Below are 24,147 nucleotides of genomic sequence, written 5' to 3' on the forward strand. Positions count from 1 at the left end.
CGGCCGACTTCCTTCCCCATCCTCCGTAATCCGATGAGACTGATGACCTCGGTGTCTGGTCTCCTCCCCCAAAACAACCAACCAACAGACAAAGGGACGTATGCTAAGTACCTGTCACGCCAATAGAATCATTGTTAGGGTGCCCACGGAAGTCCGGCTGGACACACGTCTTGGACAAAAGGTTCCTGCGGCGGGCTTTTTCCAGTATCACTTTTGTCAGAGGCTCGTGGTCTTGTGGGAAGTGTTGCTAACTCTCCATCGCGGGACTATGGTTTAAATTCCCGGCTGGATCGTGGACTTCCTCGATTCGGAATTGAGTATGTGTGTTGTCCTCTTATTATCAACGCGCAAATTCCCAGAGTGGTGTCAAATCAAAAAAGATTTGCAGGAGGCGGCCTAATATTCCAGAAGTGTTCTCCCGGCCAATAATGACATACCTACATTTCATTTCAACATCACTTTCTCAAAGATTTGTCCGGAGGAACATTGCGTCTTTGTTCTTAACAACACATACACTACGATACCGTATTTATGCGCCGATACCTGTACTCCCCTGTACGGGGATTACATGTGTGTACGAGTACAGGTTGTGATGTACTAACGACGACATGTGGAAGTCTGGGTCTGGCCGTGGGTCGTGCACGGATAGCCAAAAGCAATAATGCGACCTCTCTCGTAAAGCTGGAAATACGGTTCGAGTCCGTGTCTGGCACTATTTTCATTGTCGTCATTCCCTTATACAGCTGACGATTGTTCGTATTCGCAACTGCGAAAAAATTTCCTGTATTTAATAACGGCTGTAGTCGCCGCAATGCCTGTTCCTTCGGAAATGAATGCATGCATGTACTCTTCAACAACACGGGAACTGCAATATCGTAGGTGTCTGCCGTCATAGGGCGAAAGACTTTCAAGTACCTTCCTTATACGGGAATATACATAATGGATGTACCAATGCAGGTTGTAGACATATCGCTGCCGACATACGAAGTTTAGTTTTGGTCGGGAGGTGTGCTCGGATAGCTTAATCGCAAGGCAACGCTCGGTTAAAGCGGGAGATCTTGGTTCGAGTCCCGATCCTGTACAATGTTCATTGTGAAGCTGATGGTGGTTGTTTGTATTCGCAACTGCGAAAACATTTCAGGCAAGAGAAGATAGCTGATTAACCACGGTTTATTTAACAAGTGCCACTTAGAAACAATGTCGCCTAGAAACATGATTAAGAACGTGTCTGTAGCGTGATGCACTGAGATCTGGAGGTAGTGACGGGACTTCACGGGCTTCCCCACTTCACAACTGCTTGTCACTGCAATGCGCGAATTATCACCAGTGATAGGAACCCACTTCCCAGATAAGAACGCAAAACAAACAACAGAAAACTAGCAATTAACTTCAAATTTAAACACAACGCGATGTTTAACGCAGTAGTGTGAGTATAGGAAAGAGTCGCCCAGAGTGGCCGTGTGGGCCGGCTGAGGTGGCCGAGCGGTTCTAGGCGCTACAGTCTGCCTCGGGCATGGATGTGTGTGATGTCCTTAAGTTAGTTAGGTTCAAGTAGTTCTAAGTTCTAGGGGACTGATGGCCTCAGCAGTTAAGTCCCATAGTGCTCAGAGCCATTTGCACCATTTGGCCGCGTGGTTTGAGGCGTCCTGTCAAAGATTGCGCGGCCCCTCCCGCCGGAGGTTCGAGTCCTCCCTCGGGCATCGGTGACTGTGTTGTTCTTAGCATAAGTTAGTTTAAGTAGTGTGTGTAAGTCTAGGGGGCCGATGACCTCAGTAGTTTGGTCCCTTAGGAATACACACACATTTGAACATTTTATACGAAAAGAAATCAACAGCACAGTTACGAAAATTGTTCGAGGAAGGCGATATTTCCAACAACTTACAACAGACAAGCCATTGGATTCGAACATAAGGACTCGGCCTTAACGTCAATGACTAAAACAGCAAACGACGAATCGACAGATACAACCGAGGAAGGCAACGATACAACTGAGGAAGGTAATTTTGTGTACGCCGTTTCTTCTTCCTCTCGCTGCTTCTCGGACGAAAACAAGACAGTACAGGCCTTCACTTTGGTCTGCTGGTTGATACTTGCAAAGCAACACGAAAATTGAAGTGCTTTCTTTCTCGCCATGATGGTGACACGCAATGTAGGTCACGCACCAGCCTGTGTTCTCTGAAGTCGTTACGGCTGACGCAACTCGTCCACAAATATTAACCAATTTTGTGAGCTTGAGGGTGGGAGGGGAGGATAAATGAGGGTTCAAAGGCTGAAGTGGCTGTAGTAGTAGTAGTAGTAGTAGTAGTAGTAGTAGTAATGAGGCTTTGATGTGAAACTTGAACGGCCCGCAGTAGCTCGAGACTGAATACGCTTTCTCTCAAGCGCGCCTCATATTCAGATTACAGCTGCCAGCGAGGCTAAAGACGTGTAAGATTTATGTTGCATCACGTGTAAGAAAGCGCCTCGCTATGTCGCCGCGCCTGGTTTTGCACGCCTTAAGCAGGGGCTGCAGGCATCGGGGAGTCAACTTTTCGATCGAAGTAACAGCGAAGTTAAATTTTCCTAACAATAGATTTCTGCCACCAGCCATATGGTAACCCACGTAACAGAAAAGGTGACCACCAGTCTTCTGCACCTCTCTCTTCCTCACTTTGTCTCGAAGTCCAACCTTACAGCCAGAGCCTGTTCGAGAACATTTCTCCCCACTCAAGCGCTATAGCATTTGACGTCCCCGGCCGCTTCCCCTCCCTCAGACATTAACTGCTTTTCCTTGGGCTCTCGATAAAAAACGTTCTAGTAAAAACGGGTCCGAAAACTATCAGTCTGCGAGATAACTGCGAATGTATAGTTACGATGATTTTGGATGTGGGTCGCTCAGTATCATCGTCATTGTCATCAACGCCCAAACGAAAAGTCAGCATGTCATTCTCGTTGTGGTGGTGGTGGTGGTGGTGGTGGTGGTGTGGAGGGGAGGGGGACACTATGGCGGTTCTCACACGCAGATTAGTTCATAGTAAGCCCTTGAGGGATGAGATTAGGGATAAGGCCCGATTATGAGATGATGTGCAAGGGGACGGCACATCGACGTACATCATCATCCCGTCATGCTTCTTCCGCTGCCTCCTTGCCACGCTGCTGCTGCAGCAGCAGCTGTAAACAGTCATGGATGAGGTAAATCAGCTGGTCTATCGGATACATTTGGTGGACCACATGTAGCGCACTAACTGAGGCAGAACAGACGAGAAACGTTGTACTGTGACGCCTGGAAATCTACTCCAGTGTCATCACAATGCCATATAACTTCGCATTATAATTTGTAAATTGTTCCGGAAGGTGCACTTAGGAAACTACCAGTGAAAGCACCAGAGGAGCAGAGGGAGTTCTCTTGCTGCGATTTATCGGTATAAACAACGATAAAACTGTGGTACGTACATAACTGAAGAAAAACAGTTTTGAAAACGTGATCTGTCGTACCGTTTTCCTGTACTGTGTCAAGCTTAAAACCGCTTTGGGTGTCTAAAGACACCAAGGATGCAATCTGTTCCATCCCTGGCTGTGTATTCTGATGTATCCATATCCTTGAGACAATAGCACGTATGCCGAAAGGATTGGTCGCATGTGGCAGATGCCTGAAGAGCCACTAGAGCTGGGGTGGTCTGCTGTAACAAGTGCCAGTGCCCGAGACAATGCTGAGCTTTTCAGGGCTTCTCGAGCCAGAAGAAGGCGCAGTCCAATCCAGAGTGGTACTTCACCAGTCTCTGCACACAGACACTGAACTGGGCTGGTCCGAAAGGCTCCAGTCGATTTCCGAATGCCCTCATGGTGGACACTAACATTTTGAAGCAGGACATACGGATTGCACCATAAACCACACTGCCATAATCTAACCGTGATCTAACAAATACCCCATATAACTGCAGGAGGCAGGGCCTGTCAGCTCTCCACGTCTTTGTACTGAGGCATTTAAAAATACTGAAGATTGTTTCCAGCCTCCAGCTGGTCAGCGATAGTTCCTTCGTTGTTGTCGTAGGATCGGAGGAAGAGTAGCAGCTTGCGAAGTCTTCCACAAACTAAGAGCATTTAACACAGATCATGACTGAAGGACAAGCCACTGGTAGCGACTGCAAACAGTGTGACATTGAGTACAGTGCTTGGGGGACCCCATTCTCCTGAAAGTAGCAGTCCGACAAGGCATCACCAAAGAGATATCGAAAGCACCCTTCCTCGAGGAAGGACTGGATAAGGAACGGCAGACGTCCATGTAGTTCCTGTTCATGAAGTTTGTGTAGGATGCTCTACCTCCAAGTGATGCTTAACAATTTTTTTGAAGTCAAAAAACGCACCAACCGAATGGGATAGGTATAAGAAGGAATCCTGTATTGCTCTCTCCAGCAGAATTAAGTTATCAAGGCTGAACGGTAGCGCCTGAAACCGCACTGGAAGCAGCACAGTTGACCTCCGGATTTGAGGAGCCAGGCGAGGCGGTAGTTGACCCTGCACTGATATGCAACCTTTACTAGTTGTATGGGTAAGAGTCTCATCAGTAGCTGTTAGGGCTGGACAGCCCTTGCCTGGTTTCCATAACGGAATTATCGCCTTCTTTCAAGTCGGTCTAACTGAAACAAGATAGGAACTTGCCTTCGATCGCAGCGCACAGATGATGAAGCACAGCATTATGGTTCTGGAATAGTGTCTCTGGCCATGGATGAGCTGATTCCAATTCGCATATTGGGAATGGAATATTGTAGACGTCATTACACGAGAAGAAGCAGAGCCTCCTTATTTTTCACAGTCCTACAGACCATCTGGAAAGAGAAGTTTGCCTTGATGATGCAATGACGGCAGAAAAGTGTTCAGCTACAACCTAAGCCATGTCTTTAAGTGTGTCCACGAAGATCCCATGTCTCAACCAAGGGGATATGTACTTCTCTTGCCTGAAATCCGCCTTACAGAGTCCCAAACGTGTGCAATGGAAATGGATCAATTATCAGCAGTTACGAATTTCTTCCTCAAATTTCTCTTCTGTTTTTATCACTTCCATTCTCACAGACCTGAAACACGAAGGATTTCTGCAGCTGAATTATGTTTGATTTTCCTGCAAAGCTGCGTTTCAGTCAGACTGCCCAGTGACATTCGTCATTCCACCAAGGAACAGGCCATCGCCTACGGTGGTTGCCAGACTGGGGAATGCAATCTGTGGTAGCTCGCTGGATCACACAAATGATACAGTCCACCATCTCCAAGACACAATCCTGTTGTTCTTACTGTATCACAATCAATTTGCTCTTTGAATAATCCGTCTTCGTGGTCTCCGGTCGACCACCGCCAGAGTCAGCAGACGAACCCATATTGGAACGTGGTCACTGGTATGAAAATCTGTCGTCACTTCCCACTGTACGGAAGTCTACAATAAGCTCGGAGCAAAAACGAAGGTCAATGGATGAAGATGATCCTGTAGGTGCCGGTCGGTGTGGTTGAGTGGTTCTAGGCGCTTCAGTACGGAACCGCGCGACTGCTACAGTCGCAGGTTCGATTCCTGCCTCGGGCATGGATGTGTGTGATGTCCTTAGGTTGGTTAGGTTTAAGTAGTTCTAAGTCTAGGGGACTGGTGACCTCAGATGTTAAGTCCCATAGTGCTCAGAGCCATTTGAAGCATTTTTTGACCCATCATCTAAAAACTTTCGTGATAATGCTGATAAAGTACACCTTACTGATAAATTTATTTCCGATATACTTCGCGCTGCAGGAAACATCCAAGGTCTCCGAAAAAATTGGAACACGTATTATTTTAAGTTTATTTTAAGTTTATTGTCCCTGTTGCTTTTAACTTCAGTTTATCCTTGTCAATCATTTCCATTTCGAATTTTTGCCAGTTCGAAAATGTTTTTCATTGTAGTGGCCCATGGGTCTGTAAACAATCAACAGCTGATTAATAGGTTGGTCTGCATATGTGATGCCACCATCTGATGATTAACACAATCTTCGGAATCGGAATGGCAACAAACATATCACCAAACGTATTTTATACGCTGTGATGTTTAATCCTGTTCCCTGATAACTGCTCAGCTTTTCCTCATTAGCTTTGGCGTGGCGAAGAAGTTGACGGGGAAGTACCGTAGTTTACAAACATTATCTCGCTACGGACTAGGGCTTTTGACTACACGATTTCAGAACCTAGCTCTGGCTTGCTATGCAATACACTAGAAAAGTGATCTGTGGCGCGTCAGAGAACACGTCCGCCGTGGTTGGGAGCTCTGGTTAACTCGGTGCGGGCGACGAACAGAGTGCTGGTTGGCCCACGTGCGGCGCGCATGCGCACTTCTTATCCGTGAGGTTCCCAGAAGGCCCGGGAAGCTGCGAGCCCCCTCCCGACTTGACGCTCTATTTCCACGATAACGCCACCAGCGATAGCTTCACGCTGACTATAATATAAGCGCCACAGTTTGCCAACAGTCCCACGCATCGCACTATAAAAATGCCGACACTGATACCTCGACAACGCAGCCTATGGGATGGCTCAATTAAGGAACCGCGTTAGGATCAAAGATTTGCTTTCTTTTTTTGTTTAAAAAATAATTCATGTATCAACATAGTCCCCTCTTGTGGATACATACATTCTCCACCTCCCGCACTTTATAATTATTGGTAAAAAATGGATGTAAGCCCCCTAAAACACATCACTGTCGCAACGATGGCCTCAGTTTTCACCTGTGAGACATCTGAAGAGCGTATTACTCCATTGACACATCTGCAATAAATTGTAATTTTCAAGAAAACACATATCTAAAATGATCTGCTTGCTTTTCATTCCAAAAGCCTTTTTTTCCCCAGACATGACTACCTCTAAGTTCCACATATGACAGCAATGGAGAGAAAAATCCTGGTCCTTTAATGTGGCAGATACCTAGTGCAAAATGAGCTTTGAACTAAAGGTTATGATTTGGCTATATATTGTTATTAAAAGCAAGTACAACATTTATCAATTTAATGTGAAATAAATTATACGCCATTTCCATCATCTCAAGCACCTTTAAGATTTACTACACACACACACACACACACACACACACAGTCATTCAGCCGGCACATTGTAGTCTCTCTCTCTCTCTCTCTCTCTCTCTCTCTCTCTCTCTCTCTCTCTCTCTCTCTCTGTGTGTGTGTGTGTGTGTGTGTGTGTGTGTGTGTGTGTGTGTGTGTGTGTGTGTGTGTGTGTGTGTGTGTGTGTGTGTGTGGGGGGGGGGGGGGGGGGGGGGGGAACAACAACATTAACTTGGACTGAAAATAAAACATAATGTCATAAAAAGGGTTAGCATAAAAGATAGTTATTCCTAATTTACTTAATTCACGTCATCCAACCTGCAAAGACCCATGTAGCAAAACATGTGGTGTGGCCTCTTTCTGGTGTATTAGTATAATACAATCAGTGGCCACGTTACACAACAATCAAAAATCTGCAGAAAACTAAGCAATACCAGGATGATGTCTACACATCTCCTACGCATTCAGTAATAAGTGTCATAACCACGATACATCTACGTGTCTATTCTGCAATTTTCACTCAAATGCCTGGCAGAAAGTTCATGGAACGACTTGCACACTATTTCTGTACCGTTCCACTCTATAACAGCTCACGAGAGGAACGAACACTTAAATCTTCCCGTGCGACCTCTAATTTACGTTATTGGATTACGATGATCATTTCTTCCCATGTAGGTGCTTTTCAACAAAGTATTTTCGCTTTCTGAGGAGAAGGTTGGTAATTTAATTTTTTTGAAAAGATTTCGCCGCAACGAAATATGCCTTTGTTTTAATTATTCCCATCCTAACTCGCTTATAATATACGTGACACACACACTCCCATTTTGCGATAGTACATAACGAGCTGCCTTCTTTGAAGTTCCTCGCTGTTCCCTGTTATTCCTACCTGGCCAAGATCCCACACCGCACAGCAATACTCCAGCACCGCATAAACAAGTGTAGCGTACGTCGTCCAGTGGATTTGTTGTATCCAATAAAACGTAGCCGTCGGTTGGCCTCGCCCACAGCAATACCTATACGGTCGCCCAAAATGGTTCAAATGGCTCTGAGCACAATGGGACTTTACATCTAAGGTCATCAGTCTCCTAGAACTTAGAACTACTTAAACCTAACTAACCTAAGGACATCACACACATCCATGCCCGAGGAAGGATTCGAACCTGCGACCGAAGCGGTCGCGCGGTTCCAGACTGAAGCGCCTAGAACCGCTCGGTCACAAAGGCCGGCTACGGCCGCTCCAATTTAAGACAATCTTAACTGTAATTTCTAAATATTCAGTTCAACCCATAGCTTCAAAATGTGTGCGGTTCATCGGGTAGGCGAAATTTAACGGATTCCTTTTAGTAATAATTTGGATGATTTCACACTTTGTACTCTTTAGAATCAATTACCACTTTTCGTGGCACACAGATATCTTGTTTACATCTTTCTTCAATCGGTTTTGATCTTCTGACTTTTTTTTTGTCATCAGTCTTCCGACTGGCTTAATGCGGCCCGTCACGAATTCCTCTCCTGTGCTAACCTCTTCATCTCAGAGTAGCACTTTCAACCTACGTTCTCAATTATTTGCTCGGTGTATTCCAATCTATGAATTCCGCTACAGTTTCTGACCTCCACAGCTCCCTGTAGTACCATGGAAGCCATTCCCTCATGTCTTAACAGATGTCCTATCATCCTGTTCCTTCTCCTTATCAGTGTTTTCCACATATTCATTTACTCTCTGATTCTGCGTAGAACCTCCTCATTCCTTACCTTATCAGTCCACCTAATTTTCAACATTCGTCTGTAGCACCACATCTCAAATGCTTAGATTCTCTTCTGTTCCGGTTTTCCCACAATCTATGTTTTACTACCATACAATGCTGTTCTCCAGGTGTACATTCTCAGAAATTTCTTCCTCAAATTGAGGCCGATATTAGTATACTTCTCTTAGCCAGGAATGCCCTTTTTGCCACTGCTAGTCTGCTTTTGATGTCCTCCTTGCTCCGTCCGTCAATGGTAATCACCAACGACGCCTACATAGCAGAATTCCTTAACTTTATCTATTTTGTGACCATCCATCCTGAAGTTAAAGTGTCTCACTGTTCTCATTTTTACTATTTCTCATTAGCTTCGTCTTTCTTCGATTTACTCTCAGTCAATACTGTGTTCTCATTAGACAGTTCATTCCGTTCAGCAGACCATGTAATTCTTCACTTTCACTCAGGATAGCAATGTCATCAGCGAATCGTATCATTGATATCCTTTCACCTTGAGTTTTAATTCCACTCCTGAAGCTTTCTTTTATTTCCATCACTGCTTCCTCGATGTAGAGATTGAACAGTAGGGCCGAAGGCTACATCCTTGTCTTATACCCTTTTTAATACGAGCACTTCGTTCTCGGTCGTCCACTCTTATTACTCCCTCTTGGCTGTTGTACATATAGTATATGAGCCGTCTCTCCCTATAGCTTACCCCCACTTTTTTCAGAATTTCTAAGATCTTTCACCATTTTACATTGTCGAACGCTTTTTCCAGGCCGACAAATCCTATGAACGTGTCTTGATTTTTCTTTAGTCTTGCTTCCATTATTAACCGCAACGTCAGAATTGCCTCTCTCGTGCCTTTACTTTTCCTACAACCAAACTGACCGTACCTAGCGCATCCTCAATTTTCTTGTTCATCTTCGGTAAACTATTCTTGTAAGCAGCTTGGAAGCATGAGCTGTTAAGCTGATTGTGCGGTAATTCTCGCATTTGTCAGCTCTTGCCGTCTTCGGAATTGTGCGGATGATGCTTTTCCGAAAGTCAGATGGTATGTCGACAGACTCATTCTCCACACCAACGTGAATAGTCGTTTTGTTGCCACTTCCCCCCGCCCCATTGATTTTAGAAATTGTAATGGAATGTTATCGATCCCTTCTGCCGGACGTCATGGAACTTTCTTGTCAAAAACGTTTGCTCGAGCGCGTATAAATTCGTTGAATTAACGACTGTTGTCACTGATGGTGAATAGTCGCTGGAAAAACTCCGCTTTTTATCTCGTCATTGAAAAGCAAAAAGAGGTTCACTGAACACTACTACACTTTTTCCATCTTCGCGAAAAGTTACTGAAATTGCTGCCAAATTCAAACTAATATGATAGCACCATGCGCACCACTATCAGTGAGGTTGAGTGTCACGGTTACGAGTAAACTGCCTGTGCGCATGCGCAACTCGAGTAAGAAAGTTGGAGCAAACAGCAGTCTCAATGTTAGCGTGGTGTGTGGACAATGTTGGTACAGTATGGTCCAAAAAAACATGAGAAAGAGTATGTTAAGATCCTGATTTCACATGTATTGATGTAAGTATAATTCCTCCATATTGTAATAGCACATATATTGACATTTAACGTGAATGCCTTATTACCGGAAATAAAGAAGCAGCAATATGGAATCATTGACCTTGGAAGAAAGATATTTATCGTAAGAAAATTTTATGAAAATAATCGCAGTAATGTTAACGTTCGACGGGCATATCTGTCAGAGAGGGACAGAAAAGAACACCTAGTGAGCTGCTTATCGCAAGGTACGTTATAGCACTGAAAAGTCGCAGTGATTTTCACGGTATCATATGGTCGCTGTTCTGGCTCTCATCTCACTCTGATTTTCATTGTTGACGGGTTGAGGGCCAGATTTGAATCCACAGGGAGTTTTTCGGATGCAAGCAGCAAGGCGTCGGGACGAAAATCCACAGTTGTTACCGATGACAACAGGGAGCGCGTCCTCACGAAAGCAGTAAGGTTGCGTCCCTGTAACATCCAAATGTGCCAGCTACTCAAGCAGGGGAACACTGTGCGGCGGAGAGGTTTCGCAAAACCACATGATCGAGGAACTTGAAAATGGTGCCATGACTGAATACAAGATTTGGTTCAGTGATGAGGCCCATTTTCAGTTGAATGGTTACGTGGACAAACGAAACTGGCAATATTGAGATACAGTCGTCTCGCCACTGCAACTGCAACTGCAAAGGGTCACCGTGTCGTGTGGCTCATCGTCATAGCGGCTTATGGGTCCGATATTCATTGACGGCATGGTCACAGGAATGAAGCCTCGAGAGTCACTGGAGCGGCACTTTCGCCCAGAAGCAGGCTGTTTCAACATGACTCGCCGCTACCGGTTCGTGCAAGTGGGGCTCGACCCCATAGAACTGCAGTTTGGTGAGCATTTGATTGCACTAGATGCAGAGAAATCCACGGGCCAGGGGATTGAGTGGCACCCATACATTCCGGATCTCAATACGTGCGACTTCTTGTGAGGTTACATCAAGGACAGGATCTGTAGGAATCATCTTAAGTCACTAAGGACCTGAAATGAGCCATCAGAAGTGAGACTGATGCACTTGCTTTTACGTTCGCAGGTTCGAACCCTGCCTCGGGCATGGGTGTGTGTGATGTCCTAAGGTTGGTTAGGTTTAAGTAGTTCTAAGTCTAGGTGACTGATGATCTCAGACGTTAAGTCCCACAGTGCTTGGAGCTATTTGAACCTTTTTTTTTTCAACCGATGCACTTGAGTCGCACTATAACGGCGCGTTATGATGGTTTCGGAACCAGCTGTATACCAATGTAGCCGGGGACGGTAGACATTTCGAGCATCTTGTGCATTAAACGTCACTCATATCCCTATTTCATACAATAGGGTAATGTTCTTGCCTTTTGTCTTTCTTCCACAACAATGGTTTACTTTCTTTCATTTTTTGGATCGCCCTGTAGTTAAGACTATAGAGTCAGCACCATCTAACGTGCCTACAAGCTGCTTCAACTTCTTACGGCATGCTTATAGCAACCTGCGCTTAGTGAGAGTTTTGTTTTGCCCCTGCCTAACAGATGGTGATAAACGATGTTAACACCACCGCAGACATCAACTTAGTGATTACATTATCTATTCGCCTGTCTCCACATGTCCTACGAATCTGACAGGGGAATTTGGAAACTATCAGAAAGTTATAGGAAAGTCTATCGATTCTTCTCTTCTTGGAATTTCAAACTTATAAATGTACACCAGGATCAGTCTGCTTTTGTAGTTTAATTTTTAATGGAAGATGCGCTGTCTGACATGTATGTTTAGCTCCTACCTATGTAAATCCAGTGTTGATTGATACCTAATCGAGGACATGCGGACAGGTCAATAATTCGATAGAAATATTAAGTGCAGAGCCCGTATGGAGCCGGTGTACACATTTTGTATGTTATCTTTTCTGTATTCGTTATGAATTTGGCGCGTCGAGCTTTAAATCAAGAACAGAAAATTAAATACAGGGAGCATTATTATCCGAAATCAGTCTTGAGTGTGAGGATGGACTGTTTGATTTTCGTGACGAGGACGGTGAAGATGTTGCTCCTGAAAAAGATATTAGCCCTATTTATCCAGAAGGTGACTGCTCGTTCAGAATTTTTTTGGCATCTAACAAATAGCACAGCCGTGTCTATCATCCAAAAAATAATTTTCTTCTTACTAGATCATGTCCTCCTACCGTTTACATTGGGGTTCATATTAGACAGGTGAAAGGTCGAAGAACATCAAATCTGAAAAGTAAGCGCATCATCTATTGAAATATACATCTACAGTACATAAGGTACTTGCTTTCTGCAATTAGCAAATCGAATGTTTGAGTTTATATGCAGCAATCTGCATAACACACAACACGCTTCTAATAGCTGCCAAGTGTGCGGAAATGTTGAGTGAGCGGGTCTGGACAAGAATATTTACTACTATACTTGGTCTCTTCGTCATTTTTAAAACTTAAATTATTTCTTTCTTTCTGCGTATGACTCCCTTCAGAAGCTGATTACCTTATGATCCTATTTCCACATCTGGTAGGATCAGAGCAAGATTGAGATGGAACTTCACACTCAATGGATTTGAAGCTATCGTTCTTAAACTGTAGTTGCTTCTTTTTGCCAAAATTCAGGAACAGTGGCTTGGTATTGTGGCGTTTATGTCTGTGCTTTCAGTTGCCCCTGTAGATTTGTAGTAGAAGTGATAGTAATAGTTTTATTTATCCGTGGATCACACGTACAAGAACATATTGTACACACCATGTCATTACAGATTAATAACAGAAATGGGATTTAGAAATTTATGCCATATTACTGAAATACTTCCAAGTTGATTCGATCTACTTTGAACATCGATTGGTTGGGTGGTTTGTTTGGAGTGAAAGGGACTAAACTACGAGTACAAGGTTATCAGTCCTTCATGCAATAAGTGGAAAACCTGGAGTCGTCGTCAAAGGAAGGAGGCGAAAGGCAAATCCTAGAGATCCCAAGCGTAACTAACACAGTAAGGAAAAAAACTGAAAAAGTAAAATAAAACATAGGTACACGACCAGAAAAAAGACCGTACAGACAAGACGTTAAAAGACCAATCAGGACATGGCATTAAAACCGAGAAGTGAAAAAGAATAAAAAGGAAAAAGGTGGGTTCGGTGGAGGCCAGGCTGGGACACCGAGCAAGGGCCGACAAGGGACTCCTGGGGGAGGGGGGGGGGGGGGGGGGGCAGGAGAGGGCTGCTTCACCAACCCCTCAGGCAGTCAGTCAGTGAACCAAAAGCCCTACATTACAGGGATGAACAGAAACCACGTACACAAGCAAACGGCAACACTAGGTCAGCCACTTTGGTGTCATTTGCTAGCACCATAGGTAGCATGTCAGGAAGATTAATATGCCATCTCAAAGCACCAACATTAGAACCGTCTATGAGTAAGTGGGCCACCATCAGGCAGGTTCCACATCGGCAATGAGGTGATCCTCACGTCGGGGAATGCGGCCATGTGTCAGCCAAGTGTGGCCAATGCAGAGTCGACAGAGGACGATGGATTCCCTGCGAGAAGCATGCAGGAAAGACTACCACGTGGTCGTGGTCTCCTTAATTGTCCTCACTTTGTTTGGGGAGATCAGGACAGACCATTCTCAGTTCCAGACTTCCAGCAAGCGATGGAATATAAGTGCCCGAAGGTCTGGTTCTGGGACCCCCAATTTCCAGAATCAGAATCCTGGTGACCAGCTTGGCCAACCAGAGGCATAATCCTGGATAGCCATGACCAGTGGGTGAGGAAACTAGCAATGGTGTATAGCCTGAAGGCTGTTAAGGGAGTCACTACAGATTAGGATACTCTTGCCAGTGCAAGAACGAACATGGCAAATAGCTAGTTTAATGGCCATCAATTCAATAATGAAGACACTGCAGCCGTCTGGCAGAGTGGAATTCATAGCACCATGCATGTGTATATGCAAAGCCTGTTTGTCCGTCAACTGTTGAACCATTAGTGAATACCACTTCCGAACTCAGAGAGCCAAGAACAGGCGACCTAAAATCGTGGGGTGAACGAAATCTTTTGGGCCAAAAGAGATTTCGAGACAAATCTGAGGGTAGGGCCACAAGCTGTTGGGGCAGATATGATGACACTCTAACCAGAGGCGACAGTGGAGGAAATATGGTTCTGAACACAGACACTGGGGGCTTGCAGCAATTCTGAACCCATTTCTGGCTCACTGTAATGGGACGTGGAGTTCGCTTCCGGGGAAAACGAGATGGTAGTTGGGAAGCTCAGGGAAGCTACGAACGCGTATAGCGTAATTCAGCAGCTGTTGTTGGTGCCTGATAGTTAATGGAGGGTCTCCAACCTCGACTGTTCACACGGCTAGTTCTGAAGACTCCTGTCGCAAGTGGGGCCCCACAATGATGAATGGGGTCCAGTACCCACATTGCTGAGGGAGATGCTGAACCATGTGCAAGACTCCCATAATCAAGACAGGGCAGAATCGGGGCTTTGTAGACCTGAAAGAGGGTAGAGCGATCTGCACTCCAGTTAAGAGTTACTGAGGCAGTGAAGTGGATTGAGGTGTTGCCTGCATTTACGCTTAAGTTGGCGAAGGTGGGGAAGTCATGTCAGCTGGGAATCAAAGACAAGTCCCAATGGGCGGTGAATCCCAACTACAACTGAACATCCGGTTTGAACGACAACTAGTACCCCGTACCAACATGTTCGTAGTCAGAACCATTATTCTTTCTATGTGGTATGTCAAGTCAGGCCTACATTTTGCCTATGTGATTCTTAGGTGTTACAAGTACAGTTCTGTCTTCCACCAGAGAACACTTCATAACTATGCAAAATGGTTAGGACATCAAATGCATTAACAAAAGTTTGAGACTCTTTCCGTTGACATGTTACTTGCAGGTGTAATCACTCTGGCTATTTCTTCTTCAGTTCTTTCTCGTCCTGAAGGGCTCTATAGCTCAATACCACTCATTCTGACAAATGCGTCTCAAGAAAATGTATTATAATCTAACTGAAAATATGTCCAAGAATTCCAAAGTAAAGCGATGTAATGGATATTTGTCTCTAATTTTGTGGGTCCCTTCTTTTACTCTTCTTTTCATTACAACTTAAGTCTTGTGCGTCCGGTCAAAACACTTTGGTCACTTCATTTAAATTGTCCAAACCGCCTTCGGATGCATGAAGCGGACTATCCTCTAATATGTAGTCTACCGCGCGTTCCTCTGCACCACATTTAGAGGCAGAACTTTCTTAAATATACAGAGAGAGGCGACACAGTGGTTCTACATCTGTTCTCTGCAAGTCACGTTTCAGTGCGTGGTACTACTACCGTTTTCCTCTTCATTCTTCTATTCGTTAAACCTCCGCATGAGCTCAGTTTTTTTTCCTAGTTTTGCAGTAGTGATCATTTCGTGAGACTTACATAGGAAGAAATAATATGTTAACCTATTCTTCTTGGAACATACGCTCTCGGAATTTCGAGAGTATACCTCTCCGTCATGTACAATGCTTCCATTGTAACGCCTGCCACTGCAGTTTGTTGAGCTTATTCAAGACATTCTCGAGCCGACAAACAGGTCCCGTGACGAAACGACCCGCTCTTCGTTGGATCTTCTATATCTTTTACATTAGTCCAACCCGGTGATGGTACGGCTGATGAGCAATAATCAAGAATTGGTCAGACACGTATTTTGTAAATGATTTGTTTAGGGGTATGAGTTACTTCTATAAGATTTTCCCATTGAATCTCGGCTTGGCATCTACGTTTCCTAAAATTTGTTGTAAGTGGTCATTCCATTTCAGACAGCCTCTGATGGTTACTTTTATAAATTTTCCGTAATTACTGTTTCCAGTGACTTCTCGCAATCTAACAGTAGTGAATCTCTTCGTCTGTTTATGTGCAAGAGGTTGCATTTATTAACTATCAAGTTCAACTGCCAGACCCTCCACCAACCGTTGATCCTCTATAGGCTTTCTTACATTTCAATAAAGTTTACTGACGTTTACTGCATTGATAGCATTATCGTTCGTGACGAGCCTCAGACTAAGACAATGGACTCGCATTTGTGACGACTTCGGTTCAAAGGTCTGTTCGGTCATCCTAGTTAGGTTCTCCTAAACCGTTTAACTGAAATGTCGGCATAGTTCCTTTGGAAACGACATCTACATCTACATCCATACTACGCAAGCCACCTGACGGTGTGTGGCGGAGGGTACCCTGAGTACCTCTATCGGTTCTCCCTTCTATTCCAGTCTCGTATTGTTCGCGGAAAGAAGGATTGTCGGTATGCTTCTGTGTGGGCTCTAATCTCTCTGATTTTATCCTCATGGTCTCTTCGCGAGATATACATAGGAGGGAGCAATGTACTGCTTGACTCCTCGGTGAAGGTATGTACTCGAAACTTCAACAAAAGCCCGTACCGAGCTACTGAGCGTCTCTACTGCCGAGTCTTCCACTGGAGTTTATCATCTCCGTAACGCTTTCGCGATTACTAAATGATCCTGTAACGAAGCGCGCTGCTCTCCGTTGGATCTGCTCTATCTCTTCTACCAACCCTATCTGGAACGGATCCCACACTGCTGAGCAGTATTCAAGCAGTGGACGAACAAGCGTACTGTAACCTACTTCCTTTGTTTTCGGATTGCATTTCCTTAGGATTCTTCCAATGAATCTCAGGCTGGCATCTGCTTTACCGACGATCAACTTCAAATGATCATTCCATTTTAAATAACTCCTAATGCCTACTCCCAGATAATTTATGGAATTAACTGCTTCCAGTTGTTGACCTGCTATTTTGTAGCTAAATGATAAGGGATCTATCTTTCTATGTATTCGCAGCGCATTACACTTGTCTACATTGAGATTCAATTGCCATTCCCTGCACCATGCGTCAATTCGCTGCAGATCCTCCTGCATTTCAGTACAATTTTCCATTGTTACAACCTCTCGATACACCACAGCATCATCTGCAAAAGGCCTCAGTGAGCTTCCGATGTCATCCACCAGGTCATTTACGTATATTGTGAATAGCAACGGTCCTATGACACTCCCCTGCGGCACACCTGAAATCACTTACTTCGGAAGACTTCTCTCCATTGAGAATGACATGCTGCGTTCTGTTATCTAGGAACTCCTCAATCCAATCACACAATTGGTCTGATAGTCCATATTCTCTTACTTTGTCCATTAAACGACTGTGGGGAACTGTATCGAACGCCTTGCGGAAGTAAAAAAAACACGGCATCTACCTGTGAACCCGTGTCTATGGCCCTCTGAGTCTCGTGGACGAATAGCGCTAGCTGGGTTTCACACGATCGTCTTTTTCGAAACCCATGCTGATCCCTACAGAATAGATTTCTAGTCTCCAGAAAAGTCATTATACTCGGACATAATGTTTTCCAAAATTCTACAACTGATTGACGTTAGAGATATAGGTCTATAGTTCTGCACATCTGCTCGACGTCCCTTCTTGAAGACGGGGATGACCTGTGCCCTTTTCCAATCCTTTGGAACGCTATGCTCTTCTAGAGACCTACGGTACACCGCTGCAAGAAGGGGGGCAAGTTCCTTCGCGTACTGTGTGTAAAATCTAACTGGTATCCCATCAGGTCCAGCGGCCTTTCCTCTTTTGAGCGATTTTAATTGTTTCTCTATCCCTATGTCGTCTATTTCGATATCTACCATTTTGTCATCTGTGCGACAATGTAGAGAAGGAACTACAGTGCAGTCTTCCTCTGTGAAACAGCTTTGGAAAAAGACATTTAGTATTTCGGCTTTTAGTCTGTCATCCTCTGTTTCAGTACCATTTTGGTCACAGAGTGTCTAGACATTCTGTTTTGATTTGATCCACCTACCGCTTTGACACAAGACCAAAATTTCTTAGGATTTTCTGCCAAGTCAGTACATAGAACTTTACTTTCGACGTGGCCAACATCCTTATTTTTTCAGTCTGAAGTTGCGCTCCGTCTCTGACGACTTGTCGTCGACTGCACGCTAAACTCACATTTTCCTTCTACATTTCACCTCCGCAGTAGGAAAAGCACACATTCGAACAACCAGTGTTGCTTCTGTTAGCGTCAGCCGTTCCAGAGAGAACATTCTTTGCTTGACCTGAATCAGACAGAAATTATGAAGTAAATCTTAATTCATAAATTCTCTTCGTTGTCTGATAAAACTGAGGTCGATGTAACCCAAAAATAAGTACGAGTGAGCGAATGACAAAAGCCTAGGCTGAAATAAGGTGTCATACACGGCGTTTGAACTGTTTAGTTTGCTGTTAGCGTCATTGAGATATTTTTATGTGCCTGCTGGCCAACTGAATGACCCGGCGGGGTCAGGGATTTTCTCTGCCTCGTGATGGCTGAGTGTTGTGTGATGTCATTAGGTTAGTTAGGTTTAAGTAGTTCTAAGTTCTAGGGGACTGATGACCATACATGTTAAGTCCCATAGTGCTCAGAGGGGAACTGAATGGCCAGGTGTACTATCCAGACGTAATCTCGGAAATCGCTCGTCTCCGTATGTGTAGCACTTCCTTCCGATGTGAATGAATGAGGCAACAGCCATGCTGCACTATGGTACAATCGTAGCCCGGCCAGTTAAGTACTCCCACTTGAACAGACAATCACTGAATGCCTGTGAGAATGTGGATGGACCTATCAACAGATAGTAGTGCATGCCTTCAGCAATTTTCTTCGAAATACTCCCAGAGTAAACGACCTTCTGGGCGCCTACGTGGTACAGATGAAGAGAGACGTAATGAATGTTCGGTGGTGGCAGCCCGAACAGCGCCCGGAAAAGATCTGGTACATGTAGCACCTTAACGGTCAGTTAAGGCCATTCGGGAGAATCTTCTCCGGCGCCCGGCCCAAACTATGCGTCTTGGAGACAGTACCACTTGCACCAGAACACTGGCGTCTCCGTCTCTTTTAGGTCTTTAAAGAGTCGACTGGAGTGTGTGTGTGTGTGTGTGTGTGTGTGTGTGTGTGTGTGTGTGTGTGTGAGGTGGAAAGGGTGGGGGGCAGGGGAGGCATCATAAATAACTCCCTCGTCTTTGGCGATTGGGGTGGGGGGGGGGGGGGTGACGACTCTGTCCAGTACATTCGCACGATGCTAGGCCTGCGCAGGCGCAATTCTTTTTACAAGTAGGAATTGTGCTACTGGAGCAGGATGAGCTTCTTATGGTTGCTCCGACGCACCGTACTCTTCGTTGTGTGCACTGGCCAGTCAGTGACCCAGAAACCTACGTATTTGCTCGCATATAGGCCATGCTGAGGCAGCAACTGTGTCACACTCTTCGGAAAGTGACACCGCAGGACAAAACGTTCTTACAGTAGGGTGAATTCAACACTTTTCTTCATCAAATCTTCATAAACATATATAACATGACTTGGCACAGTTAAGCCAATGTCTTTATTATTGTTCATTGGTCTGGGAGTCTTAACGAAATGTTGTAACGGAATGTATTATGAAGATTCAAAGAAGAGCTCCGCGATCCATCACAAATTTCTGCAGCGCGCAGGAGTGTGGCACCCCAATGCTCACTCCATGTGATATTTTACAATCGGCAATTAAACATGCATATTTAAAAAAAGAAGTGTTTGTTGCATTTAACAGGAAGGATTAAATGTGATACAGGAATACGATACAGCTTTGCACAAGTTTGGTGCAGCTACTGATGGACAGCAAATGAAAATACAAATTTTGCTTAGATTTCTGACCGATTTAAAATGAATCCAACTGATTTTGTGTACCGAGTTGGCGCTTTGGATCAGATGCTGGTTCAACGCTTCCCGCCAGGAGAAACGGTAATCGAGAGATTGAGCGGAAATTGCAAACATCAAAATTTCTTAAGGCGAAAAAAGTTTATGGCCTGTGTGGTATGAGAAAGGCTCAAAATACTACTCAGCTCTTCTAAACAAACCGTTGCAAATACACGTAAAAAGGACTCTCACTGAGGGAAGAAAATGATTCATAGGGCAAAGAAAGCGTTATGGCAATAATAAAATAAATGAGAAGTAAGAATTGTTGGATCATGCACTCCGTTCACCGATTTAGCACCATCTTTGGCTAACTTTTCTGAACCGCATTTAGGGGTAGGTCCCCACGTGGATAACGTTCGATAACTTGCATTGAGCTAAATGGGAAATAAGTCCAAAACATTAGTGCCTGTTATTACCAACAGTGATGCACTGCCAGACCAAGCACTTTTCTCCACTTTCGCGTGCAGCTACAACTGACATGTACTCCGACTGCAACTCTGACAGGCTAACGTAGCTTTAACTTCAATAGCAAACGACAACGGAATCTGTGCGGCGTCAGCGGAATTCCAACGCTGCCAATGGCCTGTGGGCTAATGTGCAGGGGAGTCCACATACTATAAATACAATTGCAGATAGGGGCACTTCTCCTCCCACGTCATTCCTCGTGAGTTCGCCAGCTGGCCGAGTTTATCGCTCCTGTTCACCGTGGCAGTAGCGAGCTCTGCGGATTCCACAGGCGAAGGGTGGGAGGGATGCGAAGAAGAAAAGGAGGGGGCGATCAGCCACTCCGTCAGCTTCAGCGGTGGGCTTTTGTGATCCCGAGGCAGCCCGTCAACAGCCTTGATGCCCTTATCTGCTCGCCTCTGCTCTCGCCGGCGTAGGGACGCTTGCTTCAGTGGCACTAACTTCCTCGAAACATTGGCGGTTGAGTATCACACGCATATCCTTTCGCCTTTTTACAGCATATATGACGAAAGTACATGGTAGGACAATACCTCTATGCGCACTAGGCTGCTGAAAATTACATACGATACTGCATTAAAACTTTTTTAGAATCCTCACGAGACTAAACTAAGACTACCGGAATAGCTACGTCGCATTCCAAGCGCCAATTGCGAGGTTCAGGGAAGGAGCTGACATGATTTCGTGCGACGATTTATCGCCGTCCTTGCCGGGATTAATTTCGTGAACCACTGAAAATATGAAAGAATGAAACACGAGGGGAAACCGTACATTAGACCCGCGATCCTCCCGGTCACAAAAGTAAACGAGAAATGGCAAGTGTGTTGTTATACACACATTGCCTACGAATTCGAGAAATGTGTGAAGTTTTAATAACTGCCTGTGCGGTTGTTACGAAATATTTCCAGATTAAAAGCTCAAAAATTCATTAGCAACAGTTTGTAATGACTGATTACAAATTAGTCACTAGCACAGTGTAAAACAAATGACAAAAGAAATTTTCGAATTTGTTTCAGCCAAATTAAACCTAGAAAAAACAAAAATTTATGATGGCAATACACTGAGATTCTGTTGTTCCAAGGCCTATTTAAGAAGTAAAAATGAAGAGAAATGTAAATAGGTGACGAGGACTTGTTCAGCTGCACAAACGCCGATGTGACTAAATTCTGACTGAAGAGAATACCTTATAACACTATCTAAAAGGTATATAAGCTCAGAGAAAAACCGGTATAGAATCGCATTTGAGCGAAAAATAATCCACTTAAATCTCTAGACTCACAGTCAATTACTTCGACAAATACGTTTCTTAACCTACAAAAATAATCTGATGAGCAAATAAAATTCACAAGCTGACAGAAAATAATGCTTAGAATACTACATCAGAGTGTTTTCACTGTAGTCTTACAGCAGATCTACCACGGGCAGCAACACAAACGTACGCAGGATGCGGATTCGGTATAGATCTGAGCATATTATGCAGCTGCCAGAAAAATACTCACGAAAAAATTATGGGCATGTCTAGCCAGAAAAACACACACCAAAAAATTATGGACATTTCTAGTCTTTTTCCACATGGCTGCTGGGCCTGTTCGTTAGAAGCTGCTCTGTATCTGATACTGCCAAATGAATGTTACAATAAAAGGAACGGGGTATGCGGTTTTTCAAACATCAAGAATCACTTGGACGTATAAGTTACAATACTTCCACTGATGTAGGCCTACTTCTGAACTGTGCGTGCTAAATGGATTAACATGTATTCACTTTAAATAACCGGAGAACTGACATGTATGCTATCGAACCTAACTAACAATTTTACTTTAGCATAAACGCCCGCGTACAAAACAACAAAGAACTACCATGTATACAATGCAGAGAGTAATGCTTGGCTTTTGGAGAACTCCTGACAGAACTAGCGCATAGAAAGTAAATGCAGTGACTACAGTAGGCAACGCAAGAAGCTAGAGTTAACGACACAGTTGCAGAAAAAGAAAGGCAAACAAAGTATACTACTTGTGTTCCACAGTATTTACTTGCAGAACTGTCAAAGTACTAGACACTATCAAGGCTGTAGACACAACACAGCCTGGTTAACAACGTGTTGATATAGTTTGTCTAAATTAAAGCTAACGAGATTTAAAGTTTCGCGAAAAAAAAATATTAAATTTAACATATTGAACACACACACACACACACACACACACACACACACACAGAGATATTGCTAGTTTCGAAAATCTCGTTAAATAAAGATTTTTGCGGCACAGTCATTGTAATAAATTTGTCCGAAAATTTATGAACCTAGCGTTACGGATACTGATGAGAGTAATTCACCAAGTTTTTTTAACTGCAATGAATTATGCATAACAACAACTTGTCAACTATGACAAGTATAATGGTCAATACTTGTCCCCAAACACGAAAATACTAGGCTGCTAGCAGACATCTATAGCTATACTTATTGGCTCTGTCAGTAATGTGATGTGCGTACGCATTGTGGAAACATACAGTCATTCAGAAGCCTTGCTCGATACAGTTTCAACATTTCCATCAGTTAACTTTCAATACAGTGAGTTATTTGATCACAATACTACTTCCAACTGCTCACAAGAGCGAGGAAGGCAACTACACCAAAACTGTAAACAACAACAAAAAAATATTGGAGAATGTAATACGGAGATAACTTCTTTACTTCTCGCCCGACAGCTGCTATGCGAAGAAGTTAAAGTGTAATATCCACAGCGATAAAACTGTCAAACTACGATAAACGAGTAAACTTTACACAACAGTAATGTCCAGAACACTAGCCTCACTACAGTAGTAGTAAGTCACAAACTACAACTTTTACTTTTCAGTAACACACATTGGTGGAGCATAGCTGTTAACAGTAAATGGACAGAGTGCTTATGAATAGGATGATTCTCATTAAACACTTGTGCCCATCAGAAGTACGATTTATTAACGAAATATATAATCACGTCCAAAGACAAGAAAAACAAAAACTCACCGCTCTCCAAATAGGCTTTGTCGGTGGAGACTTGATTAGCCAACCTTCATGAACAATTTCGAGGCTATTACTTGACATATCTGTCATGAATAAAACAAAACCAGAATACAGATGTATACAAATTGTATCACTGTCATCGCATCACCACAAACACATCTTAGCTTCTACGTCGCCTTCGCTATGACTCGTGCATCTGAGAATCTTCATGCTGTTGCTTTCCCCCTTGTCTGCACAGATGTAGTTCTCAGTTTGACCGCTAGATGGTATGGCGCATCGCCAACGACATATGCCTGACGGGCGTCGTAGACCGGGCGCAGCCAACATCGAAAAATGAAACTTAGGCTACAATGTCAGCTGAAAAGAGCAAGAAGGCATTTTGGACGTCCAGGTTTTGATATTTTTAACGTCGTGTTCGTTTTGCGTTGAAGAGTTGTGGAAAACTGTTTTATGAGTCGAAATATTGCAGCATTCCTAATGTTGAAGCTAAGATGTTGGCTAATCTGCAACACTGCTATTCTAGCGCCATCAACCAAAATGTTTGGTACCACCAAATCAAAGCAGTAAAGATAAATACAACATCAATGCCA

At 44.0% G+C, this 24,147-nt stretch overlaps 1 protein-coding gene across 4 annotated transcripts in view; it reads right to left on the reverse strand.

Annotated features, from left to right (window-relative positions):
- The window catches only part of LOC124804745 (protein daughter of sevenless), a 258,427-nt gene extending 234,661 nt beyond the window's left edge, over positions 1–23,766 (reverse strand). For 2 of the 4 annotated variants that reach the window (XM_047265044.1, XM_047265042.1), the window contains exon 1: positions 23,561–23,766. In XM_047265044.1, the coding sequence (XP_047121000.1) occupies positions 23,561–23,647 (87 nt within the window). In that variant the 5' untranslated portion in view covers positions 23,648–23,766. The remainder of the gene's footprint in view (positions 1–23,560) is intronic. The other 2 variants (XM_047265046.1, XM_047265045.1) reach the window with 1 other exon arrangement.
- Between the last annotated feature and the right edge of the window lie 381 nt (positions 23,767–24,147).

This window comes from Schistocerca piceifrons, chromosome 7 (genome assembly GCF_021461385.2).
Source record: "Schistocerca piceifrons isolate TAMUIC-IGC-003096 chromosome 7, iqSchPice1.1, whole genome shotgun sequence".
In the NCBI taxonomy this organism is placed as follows: Eukaryota; Metazoa; Arthropoda; class Insecta; order Orthoptera; family Acrididae; genus Schistocerca; species Schistocerca piceifrons.